At 35.1% G+C, this 15,367-nt stretch overlaps 1 protein-coding gene across 1 annotated transcript in view; it reads right to left on the bottom strand.

Moving 5' to 3' along the window:
• Positions 1-643: 643 nt before the first annotated feature.
• RERG (RAS like estrogen regulated growth inhibitor) overlaps positions 644-15,367 on the bottom strand; it is a 138,289-nt gene continuing 123,565 nt past the window's right edge. Inside the window, exons 4-5 of the mRNA XM_066355267.1 lie at positions 7,913-7,986; positions 644-6,382 (exon numbers count right to left, since the gene is read on the bottom strand). Coding sequence (XP_066211364.1) covers positions 5,975-6,382; positions 7,913-7,986 — 482 coding nt within the window. The 3' untranslated portion in view covers positions 644-5,974. The remainder of the gene's footprint in view (positions 6,383-7,912; positions 7,987-15,367) is intronic.

Here is a 15,367-nt window from a genome sequence, read left to right as displayed (position 1 = left end):
GTTGCTAGGAACTCATCTCCTATATATTTCACCGACTCCTGTGTATGTATGCTTCTTTTCTAAAAGAAATCCTTTCTCCAGTCTACATAAAATATTTTCTTTCACTTTCCTAGAGAACTTAAAATATCACCCATTACATGTTTCTGTTATTAGTCATCCTCTTTTAAAAATTCCTAATTTGTCCCACTCCTCAAAGAAGGCCTAGAGTCAAAGGTTTAAGGGATGGAGGGATGCTGGTATGTGTGGGACAGATACAGAAAGAGAAGTGAGAGGATGCTGAAAATGAATTTGTCTTTTTTGGAATGTTATGGTTAAGGTATTTTTCACCAAAAGAAAAAAATAAGTGCTGTGTTATGGGTTAGACAGGTTTCTATGGTCTAGCTGGAAAAACTAAATATGATTTATAACTTTGTTTTCCAACGAAATTGCATTCAACACCCTCAACAGCCAATTTACAAGCAAATGTTAGGAATATAAATTATAGTTGGACACTACCAATGTATAGATAGACTCAGAAGCTCAGGAAATAGAAGTAATCAATATCTTGTATTTGTTTCAATGTCCTACCTTGCTTTTCACAATAAGCCCTTTGCTTCCCCAAGCAGTGAGACGATGGAGAGGATGACAAAACAAAAGTGTTTTACAACAATGTCGATAGAATTTCATAAATCATAAAGGATCATCAAGAAGGCATCACCAAGCACTTCCCTAGGTTACTGAACAGTGAGGTTTTTATTCTTAAAAATACTCTTTCATAGAACAAACCAAATTATTTTCTCCTCTCATAAAACATGTAAGGAGTAGATTGACACATGCATATACACACACACCCAAACTCAAAAAGTCCAAACATTTGTTCAGAGTTCCTAATAAAAAATAAAATGGTTCGGATACACAAGAGAACAGAATGACACATTCACTTGCATGGGTCTCCATTGACTGGAGGTACTTCAACCAGAGAGCCTAATATGATATAGGAGCATGGAGAATTTAAATGACACTATTTAAAATAAAATACAGTTCCTTTGTTAACAGTAGAAAAGACGCAAATTAAAAACCTATTCTGAGATGTTGAACATTTGTTTTAAATAGATTTCAGGGTGGCTTTGTCTGACTTGCCCTCTTTGCTGATTTCCCAGATGACAGATGTTTCTTTTTCTAATCAGCATTACTGAGGTATAATTTACATACAATAAATAAACCAATTTTAATTTTACAAGTGGTTGAGTTTTAGAAATTCATGTAGTCATATAACTACTACAACCATCATGACATAGGATATTTTCATCGCCCTAGAATAGGGGTCAGGAAACTTTTTGGCTGAGAGAGCCATGAACGCCACATATTTTTAAATGTAATTCTGTGAGAGCCATACAATGACCCATGTACGTTATGCATTATCCAATAAAAATTTGGTATTGTCCCAGAGGACAGCTGTGATTGGCTCCAGCCATCCGCAACCATGAACATGAGTGGTAGGAAATGAATGGATTATAATACATGAGAATGTTTTATATTTTTAACATTATTATTATTTTTTTATTAAAGATTTGTCTGCGAGCCAGAGGCAGCCATCAAAAGAGCCACATCTGGCTTGTGAGCCATAGGTTCCCGACCCCTGCCCTAGAAGGTTCTCTTGAGGCACTCTGTGGTCTGTTCTCACTTGGTTCCTTCAGACACTGGTGACTACTGACCTGCTTTCACTATCATTTTGCTTTTCTAGAATTTTCTATATATGGAATCTTATCATATGCAACATCTTGTGTCTAGCTTCTTTTACTTAGCATAATGCTTTGAAAATAGTTCAATAGCTTTTTTATGTATTCTTTCATAGTAATTTGTAGTAAAGAAACACCAGCATTTGTTTATTTATTCACACATTGATGGCAACTTGACTTGTTGCCAGTTTTTTTGTAATTATGAATAAAGCTACTATAAATGTTAGCAGGTAGGTCTTTAAGTAAGCATATATTTTATTTGTCTTGAGATATACTTAAGAACAGGATTGCTGAGTTGTACATTAAATATATATTTAACTTTATATAAACTGCCAGACTGTTTTACAAAATGACTGTACCATTTTGCATTACCACCAGCAATGTATGAGAGTTCTAGGATGTAGACATTCTCACTGAATTGTGTATTGTCAGTCTTTTTTATTTTTAGCCATTATACCAGTATGTACTGGTAATACATTGTGTTTTTCATTTGCATTTCTTAATATCTAATAATGTTGATCATCTTTTCATGTAATTATTTGCTATTTATGTATCTTCTTTGGTGGATTATCTACTCAAAACTTTTGCCCAATATTTTAACCATATTATTTATCTTATTGTTGAGTTCTATAAATTCTTCATGTGTTCTGGCTATACATTCTTGGTGTGACATGTATTTTCCACATATTTTTCTCCCAGTCTGGCTTGCTGCTGCATTTTCTTAGCATTTTAGAATGACAAAATTTTAACTTTGCTTTTATTTGTGCTTATTGTGTTCTAAGAGATTCTTGCTTAACTCAAAGTTACAAAATATTTTCTCTCATTTTCTTACAAAAGTTTTATAGTTTCAACTCTTATAGTTAGGTCAATGATCCATTTAGTATTAATTTTTATATATGATGTGAAGTATGGGTTGAATTTATTTTCAGAAGAATATGAAATTGTTCTAGCATTATTTGTTGAAAAGAATATTCTTTTGCCATTTAATTTTCTTGATGTTTTTGTCAAAAATCAATCAACCATATATGTGTGGTTCTGCTTCTGGTCTTTCTAATCTGTTCCACAGAACTGTAAGTGTATTTTTACAGTAACAAAATGCTATTTTGATTAGTGTAGCTTTATAATAAGCATTTAAAAGCAAGTAGTTTAATATAAAAATAGAACCATATATATGGGAATATAGAATTTTCTAAATGTAACATTTCAAACCTATGATAAAAATATTTGTCATTTTTCCCTTAGAATCTCCCAATAGGTTATTAGCTCAGGACAACTGAATTCAACTTTACTCTCATTAAATTAGACCCAACACACTGGTTTCATTTTTATTATCCTCAAAGTGGGCATAGGCTGTTTTTATATGAAAGCTTGGTTGTTGGTATTATACTTAGAATCTAAGAGGCTGTATTTATTTACATACGAGTAAGTATTACACCTTACTTAAAAGGAAGGTCCTGAATTATGGGCTCCTTCCCTCAGTGCTGTGAGGCAGATGAGTACAAATACAATATTTAAGAATAAAGTCTTTTGATTCTTAAAAGAAAAGAAAAGCAACTATAAACAGCAAACACTGGTAGTGGTAGTATGGTGATAAGAACCCATCATTATGATACAAGAACACACAGGTTTCCATCATTAAAATACTATTTTAAAAACCACAAGTGTTTATAACCTCCATTTGTGAAAAAGCCTGGGGCATGAGAGGAATAAGTAATTTATATTTGTACAATCTCATGTTCTTGTGTAATTACCAGTGGGATTTAAGCCAATGGTTCTACGTACTTTTCTTTTTTTAATAGGGCTGCTTTTGTAAACATATGTCTAGGGAGGTTGCTGGTGTTGGTGACTGTGAATTTCACTTCCTTAGTGTTTGACCCAAGACGGCGCCCATATATTTCATTACATCTCCTTGGGAGCTTGACCTTAACAGGAACTGGCTGAGCCTCATCCCCAAGCATATGTATCAAAGAATGAAACAGACTGCAATTCTGGAAGATGAAAAGACTTACAAAATAATTTCACTCTGCTTTCATTTTCCCAACCCTGTCTAAATGGACAGTACTGAAAAATAATCACAGCTAAGTCAGCTACTAGGTCCTTTAATATATAAACTTGCAATTTTATGAATTTTTGCCGTTTTTCTTACTTCCAAATCCCTTATATTTTTCTTTCTTTTAATTCCTTCCCTCAGTTATCCCTTCCCTTTTATCTTGAGAAATGATATATATGGCTCTCTAAACTATGTTTAATGACCACATTTACCATCACCTCGCCTTTCGTATCTCCCTCCGTATTTTAGCTTCATGCTATTCCTTTTGCTTGGAATATTTTCATTATCTTCTTTTCCTGAATAACTTGTGTGTATTATGAAGGTTCAGCTCAGACACAATCAAGTGAACTGATTTGTGTCAACTTATATGTCCAACTTATGCTTAAATACTTGTCAATGAATGAACAGAAGCATAAATGAAGCAAGAAATTTTCTCCTTCCTGTGTCATTTCCACATCTCCAGAACAAGAGCCATATCTTAGTCTATTAATGTTTTATGACTATCAGTATGGGCTCTAGGGTCTGACTTTGCCTCTCTGGATTAAATCCTGGCTCTACTCTCTAAATAGCTATGGAAACTTGTTTTTTCTTGTGGTTCACTATTTTCATCCCTGCAACTCTGTAATCATAGTAGTATCTCTTGCATAAGATTATTGTAAGGATTTAATAAGATAATACATAAAGTGCTTAACCACTCCATAAATAGTAGCTACTGTTATGAATCCAAGCTTATTTTTTTATATTTTTACATCACATTCAATGTTTCCTCAACTCTACAATTTGACTGTCCCCTCAGGTATTTCTTAAAATCACAAACATTTCATGTTATCACAAGAAAGACTGCCCTAATGAGAGAGAATGTAAAAATTATGGTTTTTATTATATTCACATAAAATAGTTATACCACATTGCCCAAATGCATCAATGAATTAAAGCCTCCAACTCCTACAAACTTTTATACATATACCTATGCATCTATAAATACACACAGATGTAAGAGATATATATTTTCTTCTAAATTAAAGTGCCTAAGTCTTGATATAGGGGGGCATAATAAGGAAAAAAGAATCATAAAGTTTTATCAGTTATAGACTGTGGTGTCTTTTTAAAATATAGGAATCTGTTTTATATACATTTATTTGGGTATAGTTAACTTTAATTTCTCATTCTTTTCTGAATTCTCCTAAATGAATTAATCTATCCAGAATAGTATTAGAAGAAGTCATGTAGCCAGCTTAAGGAACCAGAGGTTCATTTTTCTCTCTGCGTCTGGCACAGAGCCTTGGCTCTCCAACAGAAGGGTAGTTTGGCTACGTTCTCAAGTTTCCTGCTTCATGGATTGTTGTCTCTCTGCTAAGGTGATAAGCAGAGAGAGAAAAGAATCAGGTATCTCAAATTCTAAATCCTCTGTTAGCATCCAATAAAATCATGGTTTGGCAAAAATACTCTTGATGTCTTTACATCACCCTGGGCTTGGTGAGAAAGGGACTAGCAAGATCTGAATTGCAGGGTCCTGCTGCCTCTGTTAGGATGAAATCTTGTTGGAGCTACAGAAGAATTCGGTACAATGGTCAACAGATCATGAAGAGAACCAACTCAGATTGAAATGGAACTCTTTAGTACACCATGGAAAACCTTGTGAGAACATGCCTGAATTTAAGAACAAAATAAGGGTTAAAGGAAAACTAGATAATTTAAGATACTTCAGAGAATGTTTGCTTCAAATAGGAACTAGGACTCTGCTCCCTGCTTGAATATTTCAGCTACTCTTTCTGCATTTCCACTGTATTTTCTATTATCTTAGACTTTTAAGGTGATCATTTGTAGACTTTAACAAGAATTGGAATTTGAAAATGCCTTTGAAAAGAATTCAGTCTACTAAAGCAAAGTGAAGATGCCTAAAAATAGCTTCATATGAACCAGCTATTTCAGAATCTCTGGTGATTGCATGTTCAAACTGCAATAAAGTATACCTTATTCAAGCAGGAAAGGGAGCAACTGTCATCATCAAAATTGCATAAAACACTCTCTAACTTCTCAAGAGATGAGAGACTGGGAACTAGAAGCCCAGACATTTCCCAGAGTCAGAACAAGGAATAGAGCTTTTTTTAATTTTTATTTGGGGGCATAAAAAAAGGAAAAGGGCAAGAAAGTGTTTCCAATTACCCGAGCCATCCCAGCAGGGACCTCACAAGAACAGAGCTGCTTAACTACTAATTTTGGTGAGCATCTTGTTAATGGCTTGCTTGACGTGCGTGGTGGAGCTGCGTCGCCTGGTCTTGCCCTGGACCATCCTCCGGCGACGCACCTCTCGACACAGCTCGTAGAATATCTCCGTGATGTTCCCTTCTCCAGTGCAGGCAGAACACTCATAAAAAGCACACGCCAATTCTGTGGCCAACTTCTCCCCTTCTTCGGTACTAACCTGTCTGGAGTGGTCCAAGTCAGCTTTGTTTCCAACCAAGATGAGAGTCACATTCTTGGGCTTTTTGAGCTCATCCAGAATGTTCTTGAGGGGCAGCATTTCCTCAAAACTTCCTCGGTCAGTAATGTCATAGACCAGCACAAAGCCTTCCCCCCATCGCATGTGTCCTTCCCTCTGAATGGTGTCTTCCTGATGGCAAGAAAAAAATAACACTCAGGACACTTGGACGTAAGCCCAGTGTATAGATGCTGCTGGTGTTAACAGTGATCCCTTGATTATTAGTCCTCTGTTTAGTGTCATCAAAATTTTTTGATAGTCTGTCTGTACAAGTTCACCCTCTCAACTCGTTTAGAATAGAAGCATTAATTACTCACAGCAAAGTATTTCAAGGAACTAAAAATCTTCTGTCTGCACAGACCTTAACTTTCTGCTTCTAATTTTTCCTGCCACATTATTAAAATTTTAATCACAGGATTATAAAGTATCATTTTAGTTGAGCACATTGCCTCTGAGACTTTTCATCACAATGAAGGAATTAGCTAACTGGTAACAAAGTAGACCTTACCTCACCCTTTAGAGATTGGAATTAGAGGTAACATATAGTGAAATGGTTTTGATTTCGTTTGTTTGCTTTTGCTTTATCTCTTCATTCTTCAGATTATAGACAATTAGCCATGAAAGGCAGGAAAACAAAATAATTATATAGAGAGTCAAGCTCACAGCTAGAAGCTTTTGGCTCCCCTTCATCTCAATGCCCCCAAAATATTGTACAGCCTCATAGTGAAAGAAATGCATTTGAAGTGATTTTTAAAGTAATCCTTCCCTCCCAGAAAGGCAGCACGTGTGATTTGAAAATGCATTGCCTTCCCAGGCACCAATGACTGCTGCAGGCCTGTATGTCCCTGCTGCCTCGTTCTAGAATCAGTTTGTGGGAGAAGGCAAGGACATATATAGGAAAGAGATGGTGAGAAAGAAAAGTATATAATTAGTTGCAAAAACTTTTCTTGGATTAAATAGTTTAATTCAAGACCTCTTGGGATCATAGGTCACTGACAAGCACCATGGGATTCTCCAGTTTCCTAATTCTTATTCCTAGTGGTCATTCCTATCTTTGGGAACTAAACCTACCTATGAGCCCATTTGTAATTTCAGAACTGACTGACTTCAAAGCAAATTTACATTAGTTTCCTTTTTAAATAAGTAGTTTTTGTTCAATGCCATGGTTCAAATTTTCAATAGGGTGTGGTGAGGTCTAGAAAGACTATTATTAGAGAGATTCCTAAAATAAAATATTCTAAAAAAGGATTCTGAGTTCATATAAGTTTGGAGTGTAATGTATACTAAATCCCTAAGGATTCACCTTACACACAAAAGCATAATAAAGGCTCTGAGAACATCTCCAGTACAGATATCTGTTTAAAATTTCAGAGCATTTAAAACCACTTTTAAGTATGAAAATATACTAATGTCTTATGATCCCCCCAAAATAGAGGGGCGATGTGAATGCTATGGGATTTTCAAAACCATATGTACTGTGTAGTTTACATAAGAATGCATACACAGGTTGTTGCAGATATATTAATATATAAATACTTAGATAATTAAAGAAAAAGTCTTTATGCATCATGAGTTAATTGTAAGAAAATGTCTTTTGTTCTTATTATGCACATCTCATTTTTATTTGATCCAGAAAATATTTTAGCTGAACGCCTTATTCACCTGACCAGCAGTATCTAATATCTCCATGGTGACAACTTCATCATCGATGGTTGCTTGGTGTCGGTAAGTTGATTCTGAGGGAATGGGGAAAAAAATAAGATAAAAAGTTAAATAAGATTATGATTTGATTTAATCTTTAAAGTTACAAGCTAGTCACAGGAGTGTATTGGTGTTGTAGCATAAGGGAATGTGCACACTAGGAAGGAAAGACGGGATGTGCAAGAACACACTGTCCAAGAGCTCCTGGGAGTAACAGGTAGCACACTTTTCAGCATAGGAGAGCTTTGTTGCCTCTTTGCTCATTTTATTTCCTATGAAGCCAGCTTCCTCATTCTCTCTAGCTTCTAGAATAAGGCCTCCACATTCTAAAATGAGAAAGTTATTTTTACAAAATGCATTCTACCTTAATACTTAAAACCCAGTTCCTGGAAGTCACTGTTAATTACTGTACCTGACAGATGACATATAAGCAGAAGCTGTTCATTTCTTTCCAGGCCTAAACCCTAGAAATGTAATGGACATTAGAAAGAGTGGTGGTTATCCATTTAAAACAATGACTATGTAAAGCTATGAGAAACTCTTGTGTCAGTAGAAGGTGGTTGGACCCCAGTGTTGGTGGAATTGGTGAGAAGAGGAGAGGAAGGTTGGGCAGCAACGGGGGGGGGGGGGGGGGAGGGGGGAGATGTTGTCTTGCTCATGGTGCCTCTTCCAGGCAGAAAAATGATAGCAACTCAGCACCAGCTGGAGAATGGTCCCCAGGCTCTCTAGGGATGAGAGGTTAGCAGGTGGCTGTGAGTGTGCCCCTCACCACATAAAGTAGAAACCAGAGGTTAACATGAATACAAACTAGTGCTACGCTATATGAAAACTAGAACAGTTGAAATAAAGAACTCAACAAATGATTGACTGAGTTGATGAAGATGAGATTGAAGAACTTTCCCAGAAGCTGTCAGTCAATGAAAAGAAGAAAAAGATACAAGTAAAATACAAGAGATATAGATAAAAGAAATAGACACGTTATTATCCCTTATATGATGAGCCTCAAAGACAGAATTAAGTACATGGAGAGGTAAAACACTTGTGGTTGTAATAACTGAGAGTTTCCCAGAATGAGAAGTATTGAAAAACTTCAGAACAAAAGGATCAATGGGACATATGAGGAAAGAAATCCCTTATATCAACCCATTACAGCATAATGTAAGGATATCAATGACAAAGAGGAAGATTTAAAAGGATCTAGAGGGAAAAAAGCACATTAGTTAGAAAAGGACATGACTTAATGTCAATTGGACTTCTCATTAGGAAAATGGAATTCCAGATCCCAATGGAGGGAAGCAAAGCTATAAAACTACATCAAAAGCCATCCACAATTACAATTCTAGATAATACCAATGTATCAGGAGAAGGTGGGGGAAGAGACCAGAGGCAGGTTTCAATGTACTTGTCTTATTCTGGAAGTTGAGATGATAAAAAAACAAAACAAAACAAAACAAAAAAACAAATAGGAAAAAGAGAGCTAGGTATTAAACTTAACCAATTAGAAGAAGAAAGCAGAATAAATCGAAAATGATATGAGAAAATAAGTAAAAGCAAAAAAATGGAAGAAAAAAAGTTAAAGTTAGCAAAACTAAAGCACAGTGCTTAAAAAATTAAAAAAAAAACAGAGGTAGAAGAGAAGTAAAAATCTGGCAATGCTACCTAGTAAATTAAGAGAAAAGGTGAAATCACACAAATTTTAGCACAAAAAGAGGAAATAGCAACATATCCTGATGAAATAAAAATAATACAATATCATGACCTGTACATCAGCAAATTTCAAACCTCATAAATTCTGGGATAAAAAAATGCATAGATTGGAGTAATAAGAAATAGAACACTTAAGTAGATCATGGCCAATAAATACATTTAAATGCTCACTGAATGTTTCTCCTGATCATAAAATGCAATTTCAATCCAATTGGCTTTATAGGACATTTTTATTAAACATTAAATACATTGTTCCAGAAAATAAAAATAGGAGAGCTACTCAGTTCTTTTTGTGGGATATTATGCTAAATCTCATAAGAAATATTACAAGAGTACTAAGAGAAAAAGAATTGTAGGCACATTCAAAAATTCTAAATAAAATTATAGTCAATTGAATCTACCAATTGTAACAGGAACATCATTCATCAACAATGAAGACTGTTTAAAATCTATCAATGCAATTTAACACATTAAAGAACTAAAAGGAGGAAAAATCACATAATTACCTCTATAGGTAGACCTATAGCAAGACAAAATTTTTATAAAATTAAAATATATGCATACACAGAAAAACACTTTCTTTAAAAATATGTTAGCTAGTACGTAAGGCTTACCATTTGAACGAGAATTGTTCTAAATGCTTTACTCATTTAGTTCTCACAAAGACACATTAAGTATGTGTTACTATTAGCTCCATTTTAAATGAAGAAACTGATGCACAATAGCATTAAATAACTTGCCAAAGGTCACACAGTGGTAAGTGATAGTGTTGAGATTGGAACCCAGGAAGACTGGTGTTAGAAATTTAGGTTCTCAAGCCCTATGCTAAGTTTCAAACATATTGATTATATAACCTTTGGGAAAGAGGAGGCAATGGTGTCAGAATAGGGGATGCGGAAAAAATAAAGTGAAATAAAGGTTTCACATTCATATGACATGAGGCCAGGACCAGAGTTGTATGATTAATTGAAGTATTAATTAAATAGTTCAATTATTTGCATCTAAATTACCCAAATAACTTACCAGTCAGCAAACCAAATAAACCTAGAAGTTTCTCTCTGATCAGGGTAGCTGGTAAGCCAATGTTTTTAGTTTTCTTCCTATTTATCTCATGTTTCTGACTTTTATTTTTTAATCTCAAATATTTTACAGGGTTTTTCTTTTTTTTTTTTTACCACAGTTTCACGTTACTTTGCTGTAAATATAATCTACTTAAAATACAAACTACAGAAAGGAGGCATAACTAAGTAGCATAACCTGCCATCAGCCCTGTATAATGATTATTGTCACAAGCATGGCACATTGCTGACATATTTTCTGAAAAACATTTTTTTTTTAGAAATTAAATTTAATGGGGTGACATTGGTCAATAAGAGCACAGAGGTTTCAGGTATACATTTCTATAGCATTTGAACTGTTGATTGCATTGTGTGAAAATTAAAATTCAAAAATTAGATTGTGTTTAATATATTTTAATAAATATAAGGTCTACAGGAAAGTTCTGTTTGTTTTTGGAATAAAACAAAATACAAATTTTTCTTACCGTCAATAAACTTTATTAAATAATATAATTGCCATTATTATTAATGATTTCTTGCCAGCGTGAGGGCAATTTGTATATCCCATTTTTGAAAAATGTTTTATCTTTTGATGCAAAAAATTGAACCAGTGTTTGTTTGATATCTTCTTCATTTTTGAATTTTTTGCCCTTCAAAAAATTTTGTAAGGACAAAAACAAGTGATAGTCGGAGGGTGCTAAGTCCGGGGAATATGGTGGATGTGACAGACATGCTTCTGTAGCATTTCTTCCTTGTTGAAATTCGTAAAAATTACAGTGGTGTAAATGAACTTTATCAGTAGCCATGGGTACACTATTGCTTCACACATAAGACTAACGTGAATCAACTTTGTTTTAGTTAATTTGCTCCGTCAGTATGTATACATTAAGTGATAAAAATAGAGAGGCACACATGCGTCAAATAAATATGTGCTTATGTGTTGAAACTTGTTGTGATAGAAACGGACAGAACTTTCCGGTAGACCTTATATATTTTACGTTATTCTCAGTCTCCGAGTATATGTTATCCATATGCAGTATGTCTGATTTTCAATTCTAGAACATTCTATCGCCTACATTTTTCAAGTTAAATGGGAGAGTATTCTTTTATATGATTTAATACTCTAAAATACAATTTACAGCAACGAGTCATGTATAAGTGTTTTCTCATTTATCTCCTTTTTCATCTTCAGAGTCCCAGCTTTCTGGAGGGGTCCCGCAGGGGGCAGCACACTCACTAGACTCCATGACCTTCTCACGACCTTTGTGCTGCCTTCCTTTTGAAAAGGACTGGCATCACTCCGGAGCCTGGAAAACAGAGTTCTGGGCTCTACTCCATCTCTTTGCCCCGAAAGTCTGACAGACAGCGACATTTTTCTCTGCCGCTTCCATGATAAATAGGATATGTATTTCAACCGCAGAAGATCGCAGTGAGGGAAAATAGAATATAATGAAAACTGTTTGAAGTTGTATGATTCCTTGGCTGTTTGTTAACTGAAACCAAAATGATGAAATGCAGGAAATGAAGGAATGTCTGCCGTGGACATTGCCACGGGTGGCAGCAGCCACTCCATCTGAACTGAGTGCTGCTTTCGGGCCATCGCGAGCATGTTTTGTGTGTCTCTCCTTTATTAGGAAGCCCCGACTACATGTAGAACAGTGGAAGTGTTGCCCACAAAGGCAAACAGTTGAACATCCATGTGCTAGCTTTTCTAAAGATAATCCTAAAAAAAAATGTATTTGGTACTTTTTGGAACTACCCTCTACTATTCATTTTAGAGCATTGAAGAAAATGTGTGTGTTTGGAGGATAGAAATGCTTTCTATTTTGTTCTTATCAACAGAAAGTCATTTTGAGTCTTCTTTTTATGAAGGGTAGGAGTGTGATTGTTTAAGAGATATTTCTAAATGAACCAAAATGATGTATACTCTAAGACTCAGTATTAGTTTGAATATAGAATTCGGCATTAAAAATTATGTCTGAATCTCAAAGTATATGTGAGATACATGGCTTACAACCTACATTCGGTAATATTTTTATAAACAGAAGTGTATTTGGTATACTCTAAGAGAAGTTGATGCTCACAGGTATGTTGTATATGGTTAATCATTTCACTAATTTAGCTTTTTCGAGGGGTAAATTTTAATATATTACTATGGCCAATTGGCCAGTTAAGTAACAACAGTAATGTTGATTTGTGCTAGAGTGGAAACTGTGCTGACTTGAATTCTACTGCTGATATAACCACAAACTAACCATATAATTGTGGATAAATTCACTTCATTGAAATTCTTTTCTTACTTGTCAAATGCTGATCTCGAAGTTCCTCTCTGTGCCAAAATTAAATGTACCAGTATTAAAGAACTATTAAATCATTGAGTTGGTTAAGGACTTCTGCTTTAGTATTCAGTTAAAAAATTTGTTCTGGGTGTGTCCCTTTCTTTATATGAGCATTTCCAAGCAGAGGGAGCTGTATGTAATGCAGGGAGGAAGAAGTAATCAAAATAAAATCATCAGAGGGTCCAGTATGTAACCCAATCCCTATCCTCCTTCTTTTCTGAGTCTTTATTAACCAGATGGACACCATGACCCACTCAAATACAGAGCAGGGTGCCTCTTATGGGGCAGAAGTGGAGGTTAGTGCTGAAATGCAATATTTCTTTCTGCCCAAATGCCCCCAACACACACAAACACACACACACACACAAACACATACACACACACACACTTGCATAAGATTGAAGCTTTTTGTCTTTGTTCTCTGCCATGTTCAGCATTTTCAGAGGGTAATATGACTCTCAGAGAGTTTCAGTTCTCACCTGGGATCTAATCAGAACATGGATCTTATTGGGTTGGAACCAGAATATTCCAATTGCTCCACTGCAACACCATCAAAGTGTTGTCCTGGTTAGATGGTCTAAGCCTCAAATCTCATAGGCTGCTGTGGTGATTTTCAAATGCTATACACAGATCAGCTCTGGCCTCTGACAAAGATTTCACTGATACACAGTGAAATGAGAAGAATTTAAGGAAAACTATAATTTTCCATGTACATAAATTATTGAACATTTTCTTTAGATTATTATATCCTTCAAAACTCCTGAATGCTAAATATATTCCTTTTTTATGAAATGTAAGTGCTTATAAAAGAAATAAGTTGAGTTCTTCCTTAACCTCTGCCCCTTGCTTACATCCCTAATTGTATAATTCCTATAGCAGTTCCTCTCTTCATTAAAAAAAAAAAAACACACAAAAAATACACTAAAGCAAAAACAAAAACATTAGATCCTGAAATCTAAAAGTTTGGGAATCAGTTTCTATAGTAGCAAACATTTCTTTCATAGAATTATTCCAGAGCAGTAAATAGTCTAATTTTTGTTAACATGTTGAATGGTGTTCATGGTCTTCAGTTTCATATGAAGCAATAATTCTGTTACAGTTGAAAAATCTGCCCCATATTTCTAAGGATGACACTAAATTCAGAATTCAAGACTTTCTTTTTTTGCAAATATTTCACTTTGTCTTTTAAAATATTTTATTTCTTTTTATTTTTTTAATTTTTATTTTTCTGAAGTGAGAAGTGGGGTGGGGAGGCAGGCAGACAGACTCCTGCATGCGCCCTACCGGGATCCACCTGGCATGCCCACCAGGGGGCGATGCTTGGCCCCTCTGGGGCATTGCTCCACTGCAATCGGAGCCATTCTAGCACCTGAGGTGGAGGTCATGGAGCCATCCTCAGCGCCCAGGCCAACTTTGCTCCAATGGAGTCTTGGCTGCGGGAGAGGAAGAGAAAAATAGAGAGGAGGGAGAGGGGGAAGGATGGAGAAGCAGATGGCGCTTCTCCTGTGTGCCCTGGCTAGGAATCAAACCTGGGACTTCCACATGCTGAGTCAATGCTCTACCACTTAAAATTTTTAGTTTTCAATTATAGTTGACATTCAATAATATTTTATATTAGTTTCATGTGTACAGCATAATGGTTAGACAACTATATAATTTACAAAGTAATCCCCCTGATAATTCAAGTACCCAACTTTGCTTTTTAATGTAAACCTCCCTTTTAGTAGTGGATTTGAAACTCTATGACAATATAAACTTTAGTTTAGAAAATGTCAACTGTTCTTAAATGGACTGAAGACTCCTCTAGGCTATAACTTTAGTGACTTCTCACATGTGTGCACCCACACAGACACACTAAGATCCACTTTCCGGCATGAGTTAATGAAACCTTCACCTGGGAGTGACTCATATATCTGATATTCCTGAAGTCTGATCAACACTCCTGTTGCTTAGCAGCTGCAATCTTTTTGTGAACAGTACAGTACAAGGTCACTCAATAAAATTACATTATTCTTAGAAAAGGAAGCCTGCATTACAGAATTGATGCAGGCAGAATTCTATTAATAGCAGTTATTTTTCAGAATGAATAAAACAAAAACAAAAGGAAAAATAGTTCACCTAAGACATTTAAAATAGTACCATTAGTTATTAAGATATGCAGTTCAAAATTTTTATGAGATCATTTTTATAACCTTCATCTTTTGTTGAGATGTACTACTGATATAACTAAATAAAATTAGTACTTTTCTACTGAACTATAAATCATTAAGAATCTCAGGAACTTTGTAAAACTTATATAAGTAATAAAATAC

Source organism: Saccopteryx leptura, chromosome 1 (genome assembly GCF_036850995.1).
Source record: "Saccopteryx leptura isolate mSacLep1 chromosome 1, mSacLep1_pri_phased_curated, whole genome shotgun sequence".
NCBI lineage: Eukaryota > Metazoa > Chordata > Mammalia > Chiroptera > Emballonuridae > Saccopteryx > Saccopteryx leptura.
The sequence above is the reverse complement of the archived record's forward strand: the minus strand, read 5'-3'. Positions and strand labels throughout refer to the sequence as shown.